Source organism: Opisthorchis viverrini, assembly GCF_000715545.1.
Source record: "Opisthorchis viverrini unplaced genomic scaffold opera_v5_2, whole genome shotgun sequence".
Taxonomy (NCBI): domain Eukaryota; kingdom Metazoa; phylum Platyhelminthes; class Trematoda; order Opisthorchiida; family Opisthorchiidae; genus Opisthorchis; species Opisthorchis viverrini.
In genome coordinates, this window is record NW_008751658.1 from 3,984,055 (window position 1) to 4,002,384 (window position 18,330).

Below are 18,330 nucleotides of genomic sequence, written 5' to 3' on the forward strand. Positions count from 1 at the left end.
TAGGCCCGAATGGTGTTCTCTGTAGACCTCAGATATCAATACTGGATCACTCGTAAGTTCATCGTTCCTGTTATCCGGGGAGAACGCGGCCGGCTTGGTTCTGCTGCGCCCTCCCATGCTGTTGAACAGCAAATTTCTGATTTTCCGGGCAAGGTCCAGAATGGAAGCTTGCTTTTGTATGCTCCATTGGCGGATTTCTTATTTACAGCGGTTTCGCAATTAGCGAAATGCAAACTCATCTTCTGTTTCCTGCAGTCAACTTTTTTTGAGGAAAAGTCGAAACCACTTTTCCAGAAGGTGCCGAATCCTTTTAGGTAGCTTGTGGATCATCCGACAGCGTTCTGATTTTTTGAGACTGACATCGTGCCAGCCTCGGGAACATTCTGGACAATGGTCCCATTTAGGTCTTCCACTGAGGCTGATCCAATTGTGCCTTGTTCAAGAAAGATACGGATTCCTGAAAAATTTGTACAGTGGAGGCTTTGAACCTACGTTCGAGGTTCGGGATCTCTGGCCCAGTAGCAGATGAAATCAAAAGTCAGCAGTGGTCGCTATGTCCTGTGCTGTGTTAATTATCACCTGATCGAGGTGTCTTTCGTTGGTGATGATCGAATACAAGTAAGGTAACTGACCTGGGCGATATCTGGTGGGTGCAACGATATGCTGAGTCCAAGCGCTTTGTCGAACGTCTTTGATCAGTGCCGCTGCAAAACGTCCACTTGATGCGACGCACTGGGGCTCCATCCAGGTGACCTTTGGAGCGCCGAAGTCACCTACCAGCAAGAGATGAGTGAAGTGGTTGTTGGAGGAGAGTTGCTTAAAGGTTTATATGACGAACTGGTCATCTTCCGCAGGTTCGGGGACAACGATAGACCACAACAAGAAGGAGAGAATCGGACCCGCATAGCCGGTCTTGAATCCAAAGTGCATCGCAAAAAGGTGCAGAAATGGTGTCAAAGAGGACAACCGGGGTGTTCAGGGCCGCGTGTAAGTACAAAGCAACCCATCAACCCTCCCTTGTTTTGCGTCAGCTCGAAAAACAATCTAGCCGTCTACTGAGATCGCCGCGTCAGAGACATCTGCGGTGGGCCAGTTCCCTGAGTGCGACTATAGATGGCTGTTCAGGGCAAATTGGCTGTTTTATATCGCAAGTTTTGCTGAAAAGGCTGAGGCAGTTTGTGGAGAGGTATTTCATCACTGTCGCTGCTGCCTCCGAAGGTGAGGAGCCGAGCATTGTGTAATCAAAGAGGTTAGCAGAATTAATAACTGTAAGTTGGGTTTGAGTCAAAGGCTCCTAGTGGATTTCTGGGACATGCTTGTCTGCTCCCTGTCTTGGTCGTTTCGAGGGCTTCTTTTCATTTGCGGTTTTATTCGCCCCCGTGAAGCCACGGTTTGCCCTTCACCTTTTGGGTACGGAGTTTTTTCCGCGTTGGTAAAAATGTCGACCACTGTTACTTCCAGCTGTTTCAATACCGCCTTTTGGACCAGATTTGCTGTTGTTCGAAGATTTGAGGCAAACTTTCCTCTGCTTGGTTTCTTGGGCATTATGGAGCGGTGTCTTTGTGAGGCCCTTAGCGTTGAATGGCAGCACCGAGTTGTTCTTCTGGTGGCGCACCCACGAGATTCGTTTTGCGGATGGCCCCCAGCCAGTAGTTTTCAGATTTGACAAATCCTATGTGGGGTGTTTTGCTTCAGTCGACTTTCTTTTGTCTTTGTCTGGACACCCAATCCACCGGCCATCAGCGTGGCCAACTGAATGTGCGAGGGGTTTTACGGTTCTCTGTGGTTACGTTTGTGGCTTTGGCTGACGGGGTCCTGGGCGGCAGCTCTGTTCCCAATCAAAGAAGCTATTTTTGATGGAGCGGAGCTGGAGATTGGTAGTTTCACATTCTAAGTGGTTGTAGGGTTTCGGCAGCAATCCCCGATGTCGAGGTCAACGGTTGCGCTAGATTTATCGCTCAGCTTCGCCGCTTGTCTCCGCACGTCTGACCCAGTTCGGCTCCGAGGTTGTGAATTGGATGTGGGGTTCCTCACTTTTGTCTTGTCCTCCAGGATATCGTTGTTTTTGGTAGTTGAGGGGTCTGCGGTGGTTGTGTAGAAACTGCTATCCGGAGTCGCGGCCGGTTGCGTCGGTGTGCTTTCAGGAGCACAAGGGGATATAATTACAATCGGTTTGGCACAAATTTGGATTCGGCTGAACTGGCGCCAAGTGGAAGCATGGTTCTCATCTCTCCCCTAGTGTAAGGCAGAATCCCACACGGATCCCGTTTTACCGCACGTCTAGGCGCTGCTCCGCCGATAAGCCTGGCCCGCTCGAGGTTGGCCCAGAATTCGGGACGCTTGCCGGTCCGGCATCAAGGCGAGATCTGATTGGTCAACAATCTGGACCCAACAGCCAATCATGACCCAGTATTGGCCAAATGCCGGTTGCTAGTGGCGCATCCAGAACGCGTCAGAAAATTCCTGAAAGTTATAGCCGCTTACGTTATATATACGAAGCGCTGTACAACTGATCTTGATTTCGTTTTGGGCGTTAAAAGACCTTGTGCACCTTTGGTGGTGGTTTTGACGTGAACGCTAGCTTGGGAGGCGCAGACCGAGAACTAAGCTGAGGAAAATACCGTTACTACACCTATAGCTGCTGTGGTCCAGCATTCGCGCCTTTGGAGGGCGACCCTCAGATAGACGCCTGATCGTTGTGTAGACCTTAGAAATACTGACAGCCTACTTCAAGTTCTTCTGCGCGGCAGATGGGGAGGAAGGGTGTCTAGAAGCTCAGGTGTTCGCTTACTTCCATTCTGGCTTAATCAATCTGCGTGAAGCAATTCTTGGTCGGGATTTGTCGGGGCACCACCGCGGAGCGGCCGAGCCTGCTTCGTTGGTGTGATTTCTCCGGAGAATGCCCCTCAGATGATCATCCAGCTCTCCTTTACGCGCCTGTTCGCTGGCGGGCTTTATTGTCGCATCCGAGAGCTGGATGACCGCCTTGGCAACCAGCGAACCCGTGATGGATAGCACAAAATAGTCGTTTAACGAAAAACGTTATTCATCAACTTTCGTCCAGGTTGCTGAGTTCTTTGTGTTTGCATCCTCCAGAGCTTTGGAAGGAAGCTCCAGTTTTGCGTCAGGTATCTCGATTAAAGCGAAACATTCGCACCGGTCTTTCTGACTCATCAGTGGGGATTCGGTTCCGTTTTCGATGGCTTGCTCCTTTGTTGAGTAATGCATTGTATCGTAATGTGGAGGCACCTGACGCATACAAACGGGTTAGGAGAGCTAACTTGTTGTCCTTGTTGGTCGTCCTATGAACCCGTGCATTTCGAGTGGCACCAGGATTTGCAGGCGTAGCATTGCATACCGAGTCTTACATTGCCGGGCAACCGTTTCGCTCACATCTATTCTGGTCCGTCAATGTTTGCAGAGAGAAGTCTGTAATGATATAGTTCATGATCGAACCTGAGTACAAAATAGGATCTGAGTGCAAAATAACAGAAGTTATCGCGCAAATGCTATGTTAGGGTGAAGAATTCGGCAAATGACACGTGAACTCTGTAAATAGATTTAACAGTGAAGGAATTTCTTTACAAATTTTCCTGAGGGAACAACGAAACCAGTTTGAACCGCGCACATGAACCTGGGAGCGTTAACTAAAGGCTTCGGACAGCGAGTTCAAAGTCGTAATTCTCCGGCAAGCTTCAACTCAATGGACTGGAATGAGAGGGCTGCCGGTGCCGGACGCCAACACCTGAATAATCGTAGCGTCGAGTATACTCCATCTGGTCTCTGGCTTAATTCTAACCTTGGAGACCACTAAATGGTTGGGATGTGGTGAACTCGTGAATGCGTTGCAGCCATCTGTACCTGTTTCGTCACAAACTGCACTGAGGGGTTGATCTAAGGGTTTAAGCTCGTTAGTTCAATTCGGCCAAATAGGTCAGGGCATATATAGTCACTGTGGCAGCAAGCATCGTTGAATTTTATCCCTTTGAACTTTGCGGAACAGCTCAGTTTCCCGGTCACTTCGAGGCTTCATCCCGACGCATTACGAACGGTGCACTTGGTCGCTACCGTCAGCGGCCTTCCAATAACATCTCAGGTTCGTTTTGAAATCAGAGTAAGTCAGGACCTTTATCTAGTTGTAGGGTAACTGTGGTGTCAGCGATACATTCCGTGACTGATTTACGTCGACCGGGTTATTTTATCCTGAATGTAGCGGTCATGGCTACTGCTTGCGTTCTTTTGCCGGGTCAATGTTTATGCGAGCTCCTGAAGTATTTTCTGCAGCATTCTTTGTGACCCTTTAGACTGCGCCTACTGCGCCTGTGGTTCCGGTAGGGACAGTGGCGTGCTTAATAACGTTCGTCACAAAACCAATACGGTGTAAACGGTTTTCTTGTAGTTCGTTTAGAATATTATTTTCCGTAAGTCACTTTGCATAGCATGTTACACTGAGATAAGTTGGGATATCCAATCTTCGGAGCACCAGTATTGAGGTTGATAAGATGTGGCACTCGGCAGCAAGTTTCTGAGGCGTCAAATCTGGAACCCGCCCGATTCAGTAGTCGGGTGCAAATATCGGCATCATGAGGCGATCGAAGACAAGCCACGAGGCCGAGGCACTTGAATTGATCTTCGGTCACGGAGCTGAGCTGAAAGCGCTCGCATCCGTTGTTGACCACAACTTTTTGGTAACCTTGATTGAATTGATCTTCGGTCCGGAGCTGAGCTGAAAGCGCTCGCATCCGTTGTTGACCACAACTTTTTGGTAACCTTGAGAAACCGATAACGAAAACTCAACAAAGAACTTTGCTCGCAGAATGTTTGAACCAGGATTTTGACGGTATCTGCGAAGCCAATGTCACTAGGGTGTTCATAGAGTATAACATTGGTGTACCAATCATGTCCCTAGTTTCCACAGCAGCAGTCGAAATTTCTATGCCTCATCAAAATGAGCGTAGTCGGTTTGAAACATGCATTCATAATTCCTGGACAAACTTGCAAACTTTCGTCCAGATTCAGCGTCGAAATTAAATTCAGCAATCGAACCAGTAGTTGTATCTGTGGAAGAAAACGGCTACTCAACCGCTTTTCTTCATTCCCCGACACTGCGCGCCTTAGAACTTCAAAAAACCTCATTTGAGCTCCTTCGAATTGACTCTGTTTTTGCCGTAAAATTAAATGAAGTTGCTCTGTAAAATTGACCGCGTGGATTTGGGTTGTCATCAGTTGCTGTGTCTTGCAACTTTGTGTCGATCCAACCCACTACGATATACCAAAAGGCACGGTTGCTGCAGACAGCCTTTTGTGTAGAAAATAGAAGACTGTTACAACTGTATTTATAGGACGATCACAGGGTGTTCCACAAGGTCGTGCTAAGGTCTTCGGGAGGAAGCGTGAAGCGTCGAGCTAAAGGTGCTCGATATAGGTTGGATGGCATTCTGTCCAATCAGAGCATGCCGTCGTTTTGTTCCTAGCATGTGTGACACATCCGTCCAACTGATGCGACGTTCGGTTATTAGGGAGGGCTGGCCTCCAGATACTCTGTTGATCGAAATGTCTACGCAGTTGAGGGTTCCCGCTACCAATGCAACGGCTGCTTCGGCACCAGGTCAGCAATTTGAAGGAATTGCGAATAGAATTGCCAAGTTTAGCTATGACCCAGACACTTTAGCCACGTTCGTGACAAGGTTCTGCCACCAGGCGAACATATTCCGAGCCTATCTCACTACGCGAAACGATGCATGGGATTTCCGGCTCTTGCTTCGTAAACTTGTCCTAGCAGAGCTGGACAATTACTGAGATCCGACTCCACCGCAAGACCCGCGGGAAAGGTCCTCCGATGACACAGTGTAGACTCTGACGCAGACTTTTGGGGGCAACCTTCAGCGCTCATTACGCTGTCTCGTTGTTCAAAGTTGGTTGTGAACGAGTCAGACGACCTTTCGACGCACGCAAACAATTGTGATCGTAGATGCGAACGTTTAAAATTGTCGCTTACAACCAACTGATTCAAATCGCTCATTTTCATAAGCATCCCCCCAGTCTTCCAAATTTGCAGAAATATGGACCCTTCTGCCCAATTGTCTTGAGCAAGGTCCTTCGATGACGCTCAACGTCATTGCTGATGAGTACCAATGGTTAACTAACCTACAGCAGGACACCGCTTTTTTTCAGTCCGGGGTCATGGTGGCTCGAAACTTCATGCGGTTCGCCAGACTTCCCAACCCTCCGGTTCTCCATCCCTGGCGCGTCGTCCTCTGGTCCGTCGCATTTTCGCACTCCTTAATCCAGTCAGCAGCATGTCCAAAAGAAGACCTCATTCCCGTGCTGGGCAGGTTAACTCAAGCCAAGGACAAAGGACTCATATTGGACTCCATATTTTGGACATCTCAAAAGCATTTAATAGGGTTCCACACGTCCCGCTACTTCACAAACTCGAGTCTTACAGAACTCAAGAGAAGAACTCTCACTGGAACAAGGCGTTCCTATCAGACGGATCGTTTCGGGTGAAAGTAGGCTCGACGCACTCTTCTACAGCGCTGGTTTCCACTGGAGTTCCCTGGCGCTCCGTTTAGGGACCAATGTTGTTTCTGATATACGTCAATGAAGACTCAAAGACTCAGCGAATACCATTGTCGTGTATGGTGAGGAAGGTCGAGAAAACCTCAAGAAGATGAATGCCAAAAAGGACATAGGTAACTGCTTCTCTTTAAACGTGTCTTTTCACAGCACCTCAAGAAGTTGGCCCAAAATCGGCCTATTCGGCGCTCTTTAAATAATTAAATGCACCGTCTACCGTATTACGCGTATGAGCGTCAAAATACCATATAGGGCCTATGGCAGACTGTTCCTTGAATATGCCAACCAGGTTGTCTACCCAGAATATACGAAAGCCATAAACCTCGTTGAGCGTGTCCAACGAACTACTTCGAAAATGGTCACCGACCTTAAATCCGTAATCTACGAAACGCGCCCAGCAGTTCTTCACCGCTTCCCTTTGGGGTATAGTCGCGTGCCTAAGAAGGGACCTAATTCTTACCTATGCCTGTTTAAACGAGGCTTGGCCAAAGGGTTTTTCACCATTGATCCAGCAAACACACGACGGGGACATGGCGGGGAGCCTTCCAAGCTCAGAGTGCACGTTTTTCTTAGGCAACATTTACTCCTCACTTCGGGTATTCGGTGCGTGAAATAACCTTTCTCTGACTGTTGTCCTGGCTCCCCCTAGAACCCAATTCAAAGCACTATTAGACATTTATTTATGTGGATTCTCGCGCTGGCAAGCGAAAAGCCTCGCGGGCTCCCCCTGAACCCAATTCAAAGCACTATTAGACATTTATTTATGTGGATTCTCGCGCTGGCAAGCGAAAAGCCTCGCGCTGAGAACTTAAAAAGCGGTAAATTTGGGCGAAAGCGTCAATCCTGTACATCAATCCGAGAATCCGTGAATCCAACAAACAACAATTTGACAAGCTGCGAACGAGAGCCGGCGGTTATTCAGGAACACATTGATGGTTATGTAGCACAAAAATCATCTACTGCACTGACAACAACGTATTTAGCTTTTAAATCGGTCATCCTCGCTAGCAGCGGACGACATTTGATCCATGATTTGCTTTGCTGGAGGATAACCGCCGGATTTCGTTTCTATTTTAGTTTCAACCACTTGGTGCCTAATAACTAGTGCAAATCCAGTTTGTAAAATACTACGCCACCAATTAAAAAACATGCAGGAACCACCAGGATCGAAGTCATTGAAATGCGCTGTAATTACGATATCTGGTGGAATCATGCGTTAGGCTGCATGTATGGCGATTGAACTCATGTGAATGTAAGTATATTTCGGGTATTTTCTGGCTTTTATTACAGTTCGCACACTCTGTGTACACTCCAGACGCGTCCAAATTGAAAAGAAATTGAGCGGATGACTGTGTTGTTCGCTGAGCCGATAAACGGCGAAATTGGATACCGAAGAGCACTTAGATCTCTGAATTTGTTTCACTGTGACCTCTTTGCCCCATTAGAAAGTTAACCTGTGTTGCATTCGTAGTCGATTGGGTGATTTTACATACTTTCTTCCGCAATGTTTGTCTTAAATTTCAGAATGTCTATACGGCTGACGGACTTTCGCTCCGTAAATTCACCAACCAGGCTATCTACTCAGGACTGGTCAGAGACTATTTGGTTTCGTTCATCACATTGTGGTTCTTTGGAATGGTGACACATTCAATTGTGGTTAGGGGAAGATGAGGCTTCTATTTTGTCGTTGACAATACCGGGGAGCAAGCAGATAGTGCAAGTACCTTCTCAAAACTCTGGCACACGCTATGATGGGGCTGATGTTTTGTTCACTTTCAGGGGTTGTTGCGTGAAATATCTTTCCTCCCACAAAACCCATTTGGATACGCTTCTCGTTAACTCCCTACCACTTCCGCTAACGGGCTCAGCGCCCAAGGTTAAGGTCCTTATTTGCGGTACCACATCATTATTCAGCTTCACATCCCAGTTGCCCCAAAAACTCCTAGACACCCAAAAACCGTGGACAGTGGACTCTCGAGCAAAAATGTCTGGATACTGCATATCATTCTGTGATTCTGAAAATGTGAGTCTGAGTTTGTGACCACGGACATTGACGCTGTGCAGACTGAGTAAAAACTGCGCGGAAGCGTCCTGGGAGTTAATATAATGGGCGGGCACTCACGTGAATTCCAGCGGTTGAAGGTACAATATCAATTGTCAAGCAATTCCAAGCCGACAGCTGACGAAGTGAGAGAGTGCCTTACTTGCCATTCACACAACATTTCTTCGACGAGAGCCCCAAGAATTTTAAGCTTTTGTGGCAATGATCCAAACTCAAGATAATTCAATTAGCAATAAGTTTCGACGTCCTCAAATTCGGTGTTGCGTCATTTGGTGGCTATCTCCGTGTACATTTCGAAACATCAGAGTTACCTTCTTGCGGTTTACGTTTCTTCCATGACTCTAAGTGTGTCCGAAAGCCGATTCCGGAAAGCAGTGATTATGAGCAGGTTGAATATGATAGATTTGATCATGAAAGATGAAATGGCCTTGCCCTATCGGGGTGGGATATACACCCCTAACCCGTCCTGTTTCCGGCGAGGAAAATCACACCTACGGTGTATGGTTTCTCTGGCATCATATTACCATTTCGCCAAGCAGATTTTTGGTAACAACGATACAGAAGCCCGATTTCTCAAGTTCAAATTACCGGTGCACACACTGTAGGCTACAGTAATTCCAAACACTGTTGGATTGAAAACTACCGAATCATGTGCGAAAAAACCCTTTTGCGATGTCGGCCCGGATCATCCACTAAAACGTCCCGGTTTTATCGCTGATTAGAAAATCGTTTGTCATTCCCCGACTTACTTCCAATAAGCAGAGCCACGTTTTAAAACAAGACGCAATCGGATATTGATTTGATCACAGCGTCCATCGTATGCTCCTTTTGATTTTATATCATGTTTTGTAATAATGCCTCATCCAAGCACCTCCCGAAATATTTCCCAAAAACTATACTCTTAAAGAAGGATTCTTTCTCTCCTCTAGCAGCCCATTTGCCACTTGCATAAACTACCGATGACACATTGGTTCAATGTAGTGAGACGAAGGGCACATATCGGACGCCATATTTTTCAAATACTCAAAGGCGTTGAATCGAGTCTCACACGTCTCGCTGCTCCACAGACGGAGTCTTCCAAGATTTTAGAGGAAATTTTACGCCGGATAAAGGCTGTTCCGTCATACAGGACATTCCGAGTGAATGCTGGCCCGACCTACTCTTCTTCGGCGCCGGTCTCCATTAGAATTCCTGAAGGCCATTTCTTCGGGATCCATGTCATGTTACTTTTAAAGTCTATCTCCACTTTTTGCGGACTACCTGAAATCCCACTCTTCACATGCCAGTGCTCTCCAAATAGATATTGACGCTGCAGTGCAGTGGTCGTCTGACTTGAACCTTCCTCTGAGTGAAGAAAAGCCCGTCCGTGCTTCATTCAGCGAAACTCTTTGTCTTATATGATGAGAACGGACCAGAAGACATTACGATGATAGACAATAGAAAGGATTTTGGTATCTGGTTCTGTGCAAGCACGTCCTTATCAATGCACTGTCAAAAGTAGACCGAAAAGGCATTCAACGTTCTACAGATGACTCGGCGCACGTCCCCCATATTACCCACATGAACTTCCAGACACTCTGTCTGGCCTTCGTCAGACCGCTCCTTCAATATGACAACCAAGTCGTCTACTCGGGATGCAAGAAGCCCATAACCCTTGTTGGACGTGTCAAATGATCTGCTACGAGAATGGTTGTCGGCCTTATCTCCATGGGCTGTGAAACGCGTCCCGTGGTGCTTGGCCTATTTTCCTCGGAGTACCGTTGCATCTGGGGAGAACTACTACTTACTTCTGCCCTGTTTGAACAAGGTATGCCCAAACACTGACCCAACCAACACACGGCAGATACATAGTAAGACGTTCAAGCTCAGAGAACACACCTTCATTGAGCAGCGGTTTTCGACTTCGTGTAGCGGCTGAGTGAATTAACCCTCCTGCAAAAGTTGTTCACCCAGTTCTAAGTAATTTTACCTTTTTAGTGGAGACCTTACGGTGACGAGATTACTGTCCCGCGCTGAGAACTTAGACGGCAGTGCTACATCCTTTCTCTTTTAAGCCTTTCAGGTGAACGAAAACCAGTGAAAAACACGAACTTACTCAGCCCGGGAATCTTGATCGAAAGTCTAGTTACTATGTACCAATCATGAATCCGTGGCCTATGCCTGCAGTATTGGATCAACATTGAATCAACATTCAAGGTCTCTGTTACCATAACAACGCGTAACTATTCAAAAGTGTTAGCTGTCACGCTGGAGTCCTCAACTCGACAAATAAAGGATGCAACTCCGTTGGCACAGTCCAAAAAGAATTTGGGACAGGTTTTGAGGAAGAGTGCACTCGTTCTTGGCTCACGCGTATCAAGCTGTGTTTCCAAGAAGTCTGAAGGTGAAAAACGCCAGTCTAGACCATCAATAAGATTGATTGACGCCAATGGCACTGACCTTACACCGCTTCCACTTTTACCTGAGGATAGGAGGAATAAAGAAGAGAAAGATATAGTAAATTTCTTAATTTTGTCACGGTTCTATACCGAAAATTGATCTTTCAGAGCACTGAGTTCTCTCAGACTTCAGTGCAGAGTGGGAGTAGTCTACACATAACAAATCCATTTGCTTTCACTCGTTCGTTCGTCAGTGGATCGAGTCCAACAGGAGATTCTAACTCTGAGGTCAGCGATGAGAATGTGGACAGGTTCAGGGGTTACGCGGGTGAGTTCATCATTTACAAACATAATACTGGTCAAAGAGTTGGTAAAGTACAACATTCAGGAGTCCAATTCCATACCCGTAGAAAAATATATATTTTTAAAGGAAGGAACTTAACGGGAAACCGAATTATGTATGAAAATGTAGCTTTGAGGTCCCGTGCGGGTATTTTTTAAAAATAAAGAGCTCTCTGTATTTAGGTTCTCATTTTCGCCAATAGCAGCTCCCGCGAAGGAGCTCAAATGGACGTGGGCCTGTACCAGACGGACGGAGAGGTAGAAATGAAAATAGGAATGAGAGTCCTTAGCGATTCTGGCACAACCGAAGCCGTAACAATTATCGTAGGGTGGTAGGAGGGAAACAAAAAAGACAGATGAAAGAGTACGCCTCGTGTCCGTAAGCATCCAGTGTCCGATTTGCAAAACAGCAAAAATCCGACAGTCTCTTGTAAATCGCCTTTAAGATGGCTTATACCATTCATCGATCAGAATCATGTAGAGATTAAAGATTGACCACGGTCGGTTCATTTTTATACCAAGATTGTGCCTTATGTTTGAACTAAGGGGATTTCGAAATACTATCCACTTATTTGTCAGCAAACGTTCATCTAGTGAGCACACAGTCCTCAAAACAAAAAAGTTATTTGCGAACTCAGTTAGACCATGTGGCATTCTGCTGACGCTCGAGAGCATTATCACAAGATTGCCGTACGTTTTGGAACGCATTAGTGGACCCCTACCACGGTGTTGTGCGAGCAAGCATAGTCACTAATTGCCCTTCTAAAGGAAAGTTTTGTGCCTTAGATAATGATCGTAAAAACATGAAGAAATTCACGCTGGTATCTTTTGATATTGTGTGCGCGCGGTCGCCTGAACACCACAATGAAAAATGGATCTTGTCGAGGTCAGTAGTTGTTTGAAGCCAAGAAAACCACACCAGCAACAAACATATGTTAGAACGCACAGATCAATAAAACATCGAATGATGAAGAGCCCAAGGATTAACAGCAAGTGATGGTGGATCGCAAAGCTTTGGGAATCGAAGAAGAATTTTAAGACGCGGGGCAATTGCATTCTTTTCCAGCTAATCCGATTACCTGGTTCATAGAGAATGGATGCTAGTGAAATTATCTCCTCTAAGAATGAGGGATCTACCCACTCACAGAGGCGTCGTTTCGAATGATGAATTGATCACTTTGAAGAGCAGCTCAGCTTGGCAACATCAACTCACTCCCCAGATGGAGCAAATAAACCCAACTCAAAAGTCCACATCAGGAGGTCATCGATAACGGAAGTCCGGCACGCCACCTTATAGCTTCAGGGCAACAGAGCACCTAAACCAGACGCTGTGCACCATGAACTCTTTAACTAAGATGGGGAGTCCAACATGGCTAATGTGATGACCCTACTCCAAAATATCTCGAATGAGGACGTATTCCAACAGATTAGAGCGCTTCAATAGTGATATTCACATTCAAAAGAGTGCAAGAAAATCGAGAAAAACCACCTGAAATTAGTGTACAGAGAGCCACTTTCAATTTCTTCTCTGGCATTATATCATACAGACTAAGCGTCATCTCGAGAATTAAGTTGGGTTTCGCCTTGGTCAGAGTTGAATTGGAACTGTGCCAATCTTCCTATCGATTGCCAATAATAGTTCTCCCCCATCTTTGCTCTGCTTTTGACTCTGCTGATCGTCAGGAACTGTGGCAGCGCCTGACAATAAGGGGTGTCCCTCCTAAATTTATTTTATTTATTTTATTTTATTTTTATTTATTTATTGGAAGGTAAGTGGTTGGCATCTAAATATGACACCTCAGCAACTTGTGCCAATAGTAAGCAACCTAGTAGTACCTTGGTGCTCGGGATTCCATCGAGTTACAACAAGGGGAGACACCAACATAATGTTACAGGTGAATCGTTTTTTGGTTAACTGTTTGATTAATCCACGCAGGTTTCGGTTGTATTCAATTTAACCTTCTATTTCTCCCCTCAGACATGATTATCAAACTAAATCTACTGGATATGGATAAAAGTCGGGCTATTAACTCAGGTTTTAGAAGACATCTGAGTCAGTTGGCATCACAGAGATAAGGTTATAGAGGTTGTGATTACTCCACTCGTTTTGCTGGTTAATTAGGTTTTGGTAATAGCTAGGTCTGGATCAATTTACTTGGAACGAGATAATGCCTAACAGGTGACCATCGTTTTTTTTTATAAATTTTGTTGTGAGCAGTCGAAAGTGTAGGGTGAAACTGCCTGAAAATTCAGATCTAAATTCTGATCTAAAAGCAACCGAGCTTACCTCAAGATGAGGAGAAATGAGCTGTTGCTAGTTCATGGATCCTCTTAAGGGGTTTGAAGATGGAATGATGTATTAGGACCAAAAATACTCTTTGGTGCATCCAACTGATTAGTTTAGCTGACTTGGAAGTGTCCTTAGACGTGAGAATCACATACCAGATTTTATGATATTACCGTTGTAACAGACAAGAAAAGTTTCCAGCAGCTATGACTTGAAGAAAAAGCTTGGTCTGAATTGAGGACCAAAATGTTCTTTACGATAAGTTTATAAGAGGTGCTGAGAGGTGCTGCAAAATAAAAACAAATAAGCAAAAAACTGGGGGAAAATAATTTAATCAAGAAAATTTACGTAGATTTCTGAAGCAACGTTAAAAATTTGTTTAAGCAGTGCATCAGGGAAGCTTTCTGAATCGGTGCACCATACGCAAAGGCAAAACATTAATAATATTGCAAGGAACACCTTACTTGTAATACCCACCATCTCAATAATAAAATCCTCACATTAAGTCTTCAGATGCTCTGATCAACAACCAGTAATCATTGTTGGCGCTTCTGTCGTAAATAACAGCGAAAAATTGCTGCAACTAAAACTTGCTGTCCCTTGATACTTTCAGATACCTATAAGATCGACATTTTTGCAAACTGCAGATACCACTCTGCCAAAGTTAGTTAGTTACGGGAGTGGACAAAACTTTTTACTCTTAAACCCCACCCGATAGTATAAGGACGTTTGGTATAATGACCAAACACTGATCAAAGATGTGTTGGTCAAACCATGTATGGCGTATACCAAGCAATGTCTTGTCGAATACAGTGAAGTTCTTCATGCTCAGCTCAAAGTGACGGGAGCAAGGGTGTGGTCATCCCTTGACCTGGCTGATGAAGGAAATTGGCTACAAAACATCTATGTGCTGTAGATGCGACTCACCGTCCTGGACGGATATCGCATTATTCACACTGTGTTTGGTCATAGATGCTGCAGTATATGGCTGCTGAGCAATGTCAGTGGTGCTTTTGTTGACAGTTTCTGCCCAGGGTGCCTCAGTCATTGTCTGCAGATGTAGGTATCTTGGGACAATTGTGATAGACTGGGACTAAGTTCTTTCCTCATCCACTTTTATTTTTCAGTTAACAACAAGGCTTTTTAACAAATTGCAGTTGTATGGCAGCATAGCATAACTGTTGAAGAATGGCGTTATGCTGTCGATGGTGGCGATGATGACCGGATATGGCTCGCCAGTTTAGTATCTAGTTACCAGGCGGATGTAGCCTGTTTAAAAAACTGTGGGAATGGCGTAGCGCAATGTTTTGGATGAGTGTGAATAGGAATTTTAATATAGTGTGTGCTTATGGTGATGGCGGCCAACGCGTGCCAGCGTCACTCATATGACCCTTGATAAGAAATCATTGTTCGGAAGCCAACCCCCGTTGGTAATTTATAAGAAGTGAGCGATATATTGTGGAAGAAATTAGTTTAAAAGAATGAAATAAGACAGCTTTCACTATAAATTTGAAGTTGTAGAGGGATAAAAACAGGCTCGATAACCAACATTATCCTAGTTTTCAAATGCTACATGATGTGTCCCAAGTGCGGAGCTTACTAGTAAAATATGGCAAGATTGCACCTACTGCTTATATCACAGGATTTTGTCACCAGTTTTCCGTGTTTCAGAGCTTTCTAAAGATTGTATTACCAAGAAGAAAGGCGACTTATTTGTTGAATTAGCACTTAACTAGCTCATCAAAGATTTATACTTATGCATACAGTCTCACTGGTCGCTATCGGAAGTGACCAAAATAGCCGCTGCAAACAAGTGGACAACTCCCATATGTGGCGTATTTTACAGAGAAGTTTACTAGTGCTTATCGATAACAGATACAATCGTGGGTTTACCAGGCAGTATTGTTTTGTTTTTGTGCGCAGGGGCTTTTAAGAGGACCTCCAATAAGAAGCATCTTCCTTAAGTAAGCTTTTTGGAGCATGGGGTAGAATAACTTGCCCAACGAAAAAACGGTTTCGAAAGAGAGAGTCGGATACTTTGTTTTCAAATATAATAAAACACGGTAGTTTTATTGCTGACTCTAATGCGTCCTTTAGTTTCCTGATTATATACGTCAACCTTCATTTGTCAGTCGCTAATCAGTCTTTACCGATGTTTTTTTGAGAAAATGATCCAACATTTCTCATGGGCTTTATCAGGATTTAACTTATTAAAACCGAAGAACAGGCCAAATGGCTACATGAAAACTAATATTTTGTCTCCCGAAAACATAATTTTGTTTTTGGAATGTGAGGCGTCTCTCAAGAATACCAGCTACACTCGCGATTATACTGTTTTTCGTCTAAAAACAAGCAATAGATTGGATTTTTGGAAATAATCTGATTTTGATACATCTAGCCCCAATGCCCTTGAAGCAATTGTGCTGCCTAGAAGGATAAAACTTCGAGAAACCTATAATAAAAAGGGTGCAGAATTATGGATAGAGAATAAATTAAATATTTTTGAGTTCCGTTCAACCTCCACACAGGTTACTTGTCCGCAATCACTCGAGTAATAAGAACTGACCATCTATGTACGAGTTCCTCCTAAATTTGATGCGATATCTTGTGTCTCATTTACAAGTGTAAGGATATTCACTCTCCAGACCACCCACTTCAAGTGGAATAAACTTTCATAATATGTCCCCAAATAGATGGCAGAACACCAAGGTTCCTCATATTGGCTGTTGCAATGAAGAAAATCCGGACAGATCTAGAAATTTCCTTACAGTGGCCACACGTACAAACTAATGTGGTGGAAAAAACGGATAGCTCATGGCATTTAGCGAAACGAACTTTCATTTTGTATTTCTAAAAACGGTGGTTAAAACAGTGTTGCGTATGTTGGCTTCATGATGTGGTCAAATAAGCATTGTTGGTGAAACTCGTTTCTGAACTTTAAAACTCGGGCGATCCACCAAGACATTTTTAGTTTGCAAGATTAGCTGTTTTCACCTTCGAACATATCACCACAAAGAACAAAAGTTTTTTTGGCGTATCCGACGAAAGTAAATATATTCGAGAACATTCAGAATACACTGATTGCACTTGGTATTAAATTCTCAATTCACACGGGAGGTGAAGTAGAACGTTCGAATGTGGTAGAAATGTGTGTTAATTACCATAACGATTAAAATATCCTGTGTTTCGGTGAGCTAACTTGACCACTATATGGTCGTCTATGATCCCTCAAAGTTAAGACTGAAAGCTGTTCGTCTGATGTGAATAGTGCAAGATTTGAACTCACGTTTCAGAAAGTAACTTAAGTATTTTTGCTAGCATGACCTAGTATGGATAAACCTGCATCCTTAGAAATAAAGGCACCGGAGTTTGAAACAGTTAAACGCTGAGGTTTCCGCTATTTTAAATACTAGATACTGGACTATATTTTAGATGTGACTCCACCGGTAAGTTAAACAACCGACTGGCATCTTTTGGGTTTGGTAATATTCCTACTTTATTCTTTGACTAGAAACATTTCGATTGGACATCCTAGGATTTTCATAAATGGATTCACTAGACGCTTTTATTCCTCAGTAAAAACTCAAGGGTTCATTCGTTTAGCTGAGATCTCGCCCTGTGGTTAAAGTTGGTCTCCACCGAGCAATACTGTGTATCTGTAGAAAAAAGATGATAATCCACATGAAAAGAAGGCCTCCCGTCAAAAAGCCCTCATTTGAGACGCGAGTGGACTGGCGATGACGTGATTTAAAGTCCGCGGTTGATGGATGCGTGACATCATATGCTGTACAAGAACTAGTGAATCACACTGCTAATCAGCTGCTCATATCCGGACGGTTAAGCGTTCAAACTATTAGCCAGGAAGTTGTGGGTTTGAATTGCTCTGGATATTGCTGAGATGCGAACCCCTTATGATAACCAATACAGATAAAACAGCTGCATAGAACTTCTCGAAATTTCGGTATAGGCTGGCTTAACTTACAGGATATCTCGAATAAAAATGTCACCACGCTATATTGTCAGTAGTCCCCTTCTTCTTGTTCAACAAGCAGGTTGAATTGATTCCAGCAATCCATGGTTTGTTTTCCCGAAAATTTAGGAGGTCGAAACGGTGCCTATGTTTAATCAACTTTGCGGCGTCAGTCAGTGTTATCCCGTTCAGTTAACAAAGTAGTTAAGCGACAATGTTCCAACCAGGGTTCCGGAATATCTCACCAGTATCATCACAATCATCTGTCTCATGCTGTCAGACCTCACAAGAAATTTTTCAAGGTGGTGGCAAGAAGTGCCGAGCAATTTAATTTAATGCCACTCGTGTGACGTGTAGTGATGAGCAAAACCATAATTTCGCTTTCGAGTTCCTTCGAAACTCCTGCTTTAGAAGATCTCTTCTTAAAATCATGTGTTTATCCAAACACGTATAGTTTTATGCTACATTTCTATGAAACCGCTGGGTGATGCTGAGTGTTCGGTCATAAACAAGTTGTTGGCGTTGGAGATCATTATTGGGTCTGGATGGTGGCAAACAACAGTGATGAGCGCGCTTCTGCTCTGATCTCATGACATCGAATCTGCATCAGTATCAAAAGCTTGAACTGAGTGCCACAAATGGCTTTACGTAAGCCGCGTTCGTTCTTTTACGAACCACGGTCTTTCGGTGGCCTTATTAGCCTACCATGATT

General features: G+C 44.5%; 2 protein-coding genes across 2 annotated transcripts in view; one reads left to right on the forward strand and one right to left on the reverse strand.

Annotated features, from left to right (window-relative positions):
• Positions 1–10,327: 10,327 nt before the first annotated feature.
• Positions 10,328–18,330, forward strand: part of T265_00243 (hypothetical protein) — a gene marked incomplete at both ends in the record, with an annotated part of 68,579 nt that continues 60,576 nt past the window's right edge. The window contains 4 exons of the mRNA XM_009163951.1: positions 10,328–10,448; positions 10,704–10,765; positions 10,808–11,137; positions 11,188–11,347. Of these exons, the coding sequence (XP_009162215.1) occupies positions 10,328–10,448; positions 10,704–10,765; positions 10,808–11,137; positions 11,188–11,347 (673 nt within the window). The remainder of the gene's footprint in view (positions 10,449–10,703; positions 10,766–10,807; positions 11,138–11,187; positions 11,348–18,330) is intronic.
• Positions 10,864–18,330, reverse strand: part of T265_00244 (hypothetical protein) — a gene marked incomplete at both ends in the record, with an annotated part of 49,177 nt that continues 41,710 nt past the window's right edge. Inside the window, one exon of the mRNA XM_009163952.1 lies at positions 10,864–11,102. Within this exon, the coding sequence (XP_009162216.1) occupies positions 10,864–11,102 (239 nt within the window). The remainder of the gene's footprint in view (positions 11,103–18,330) is intronic.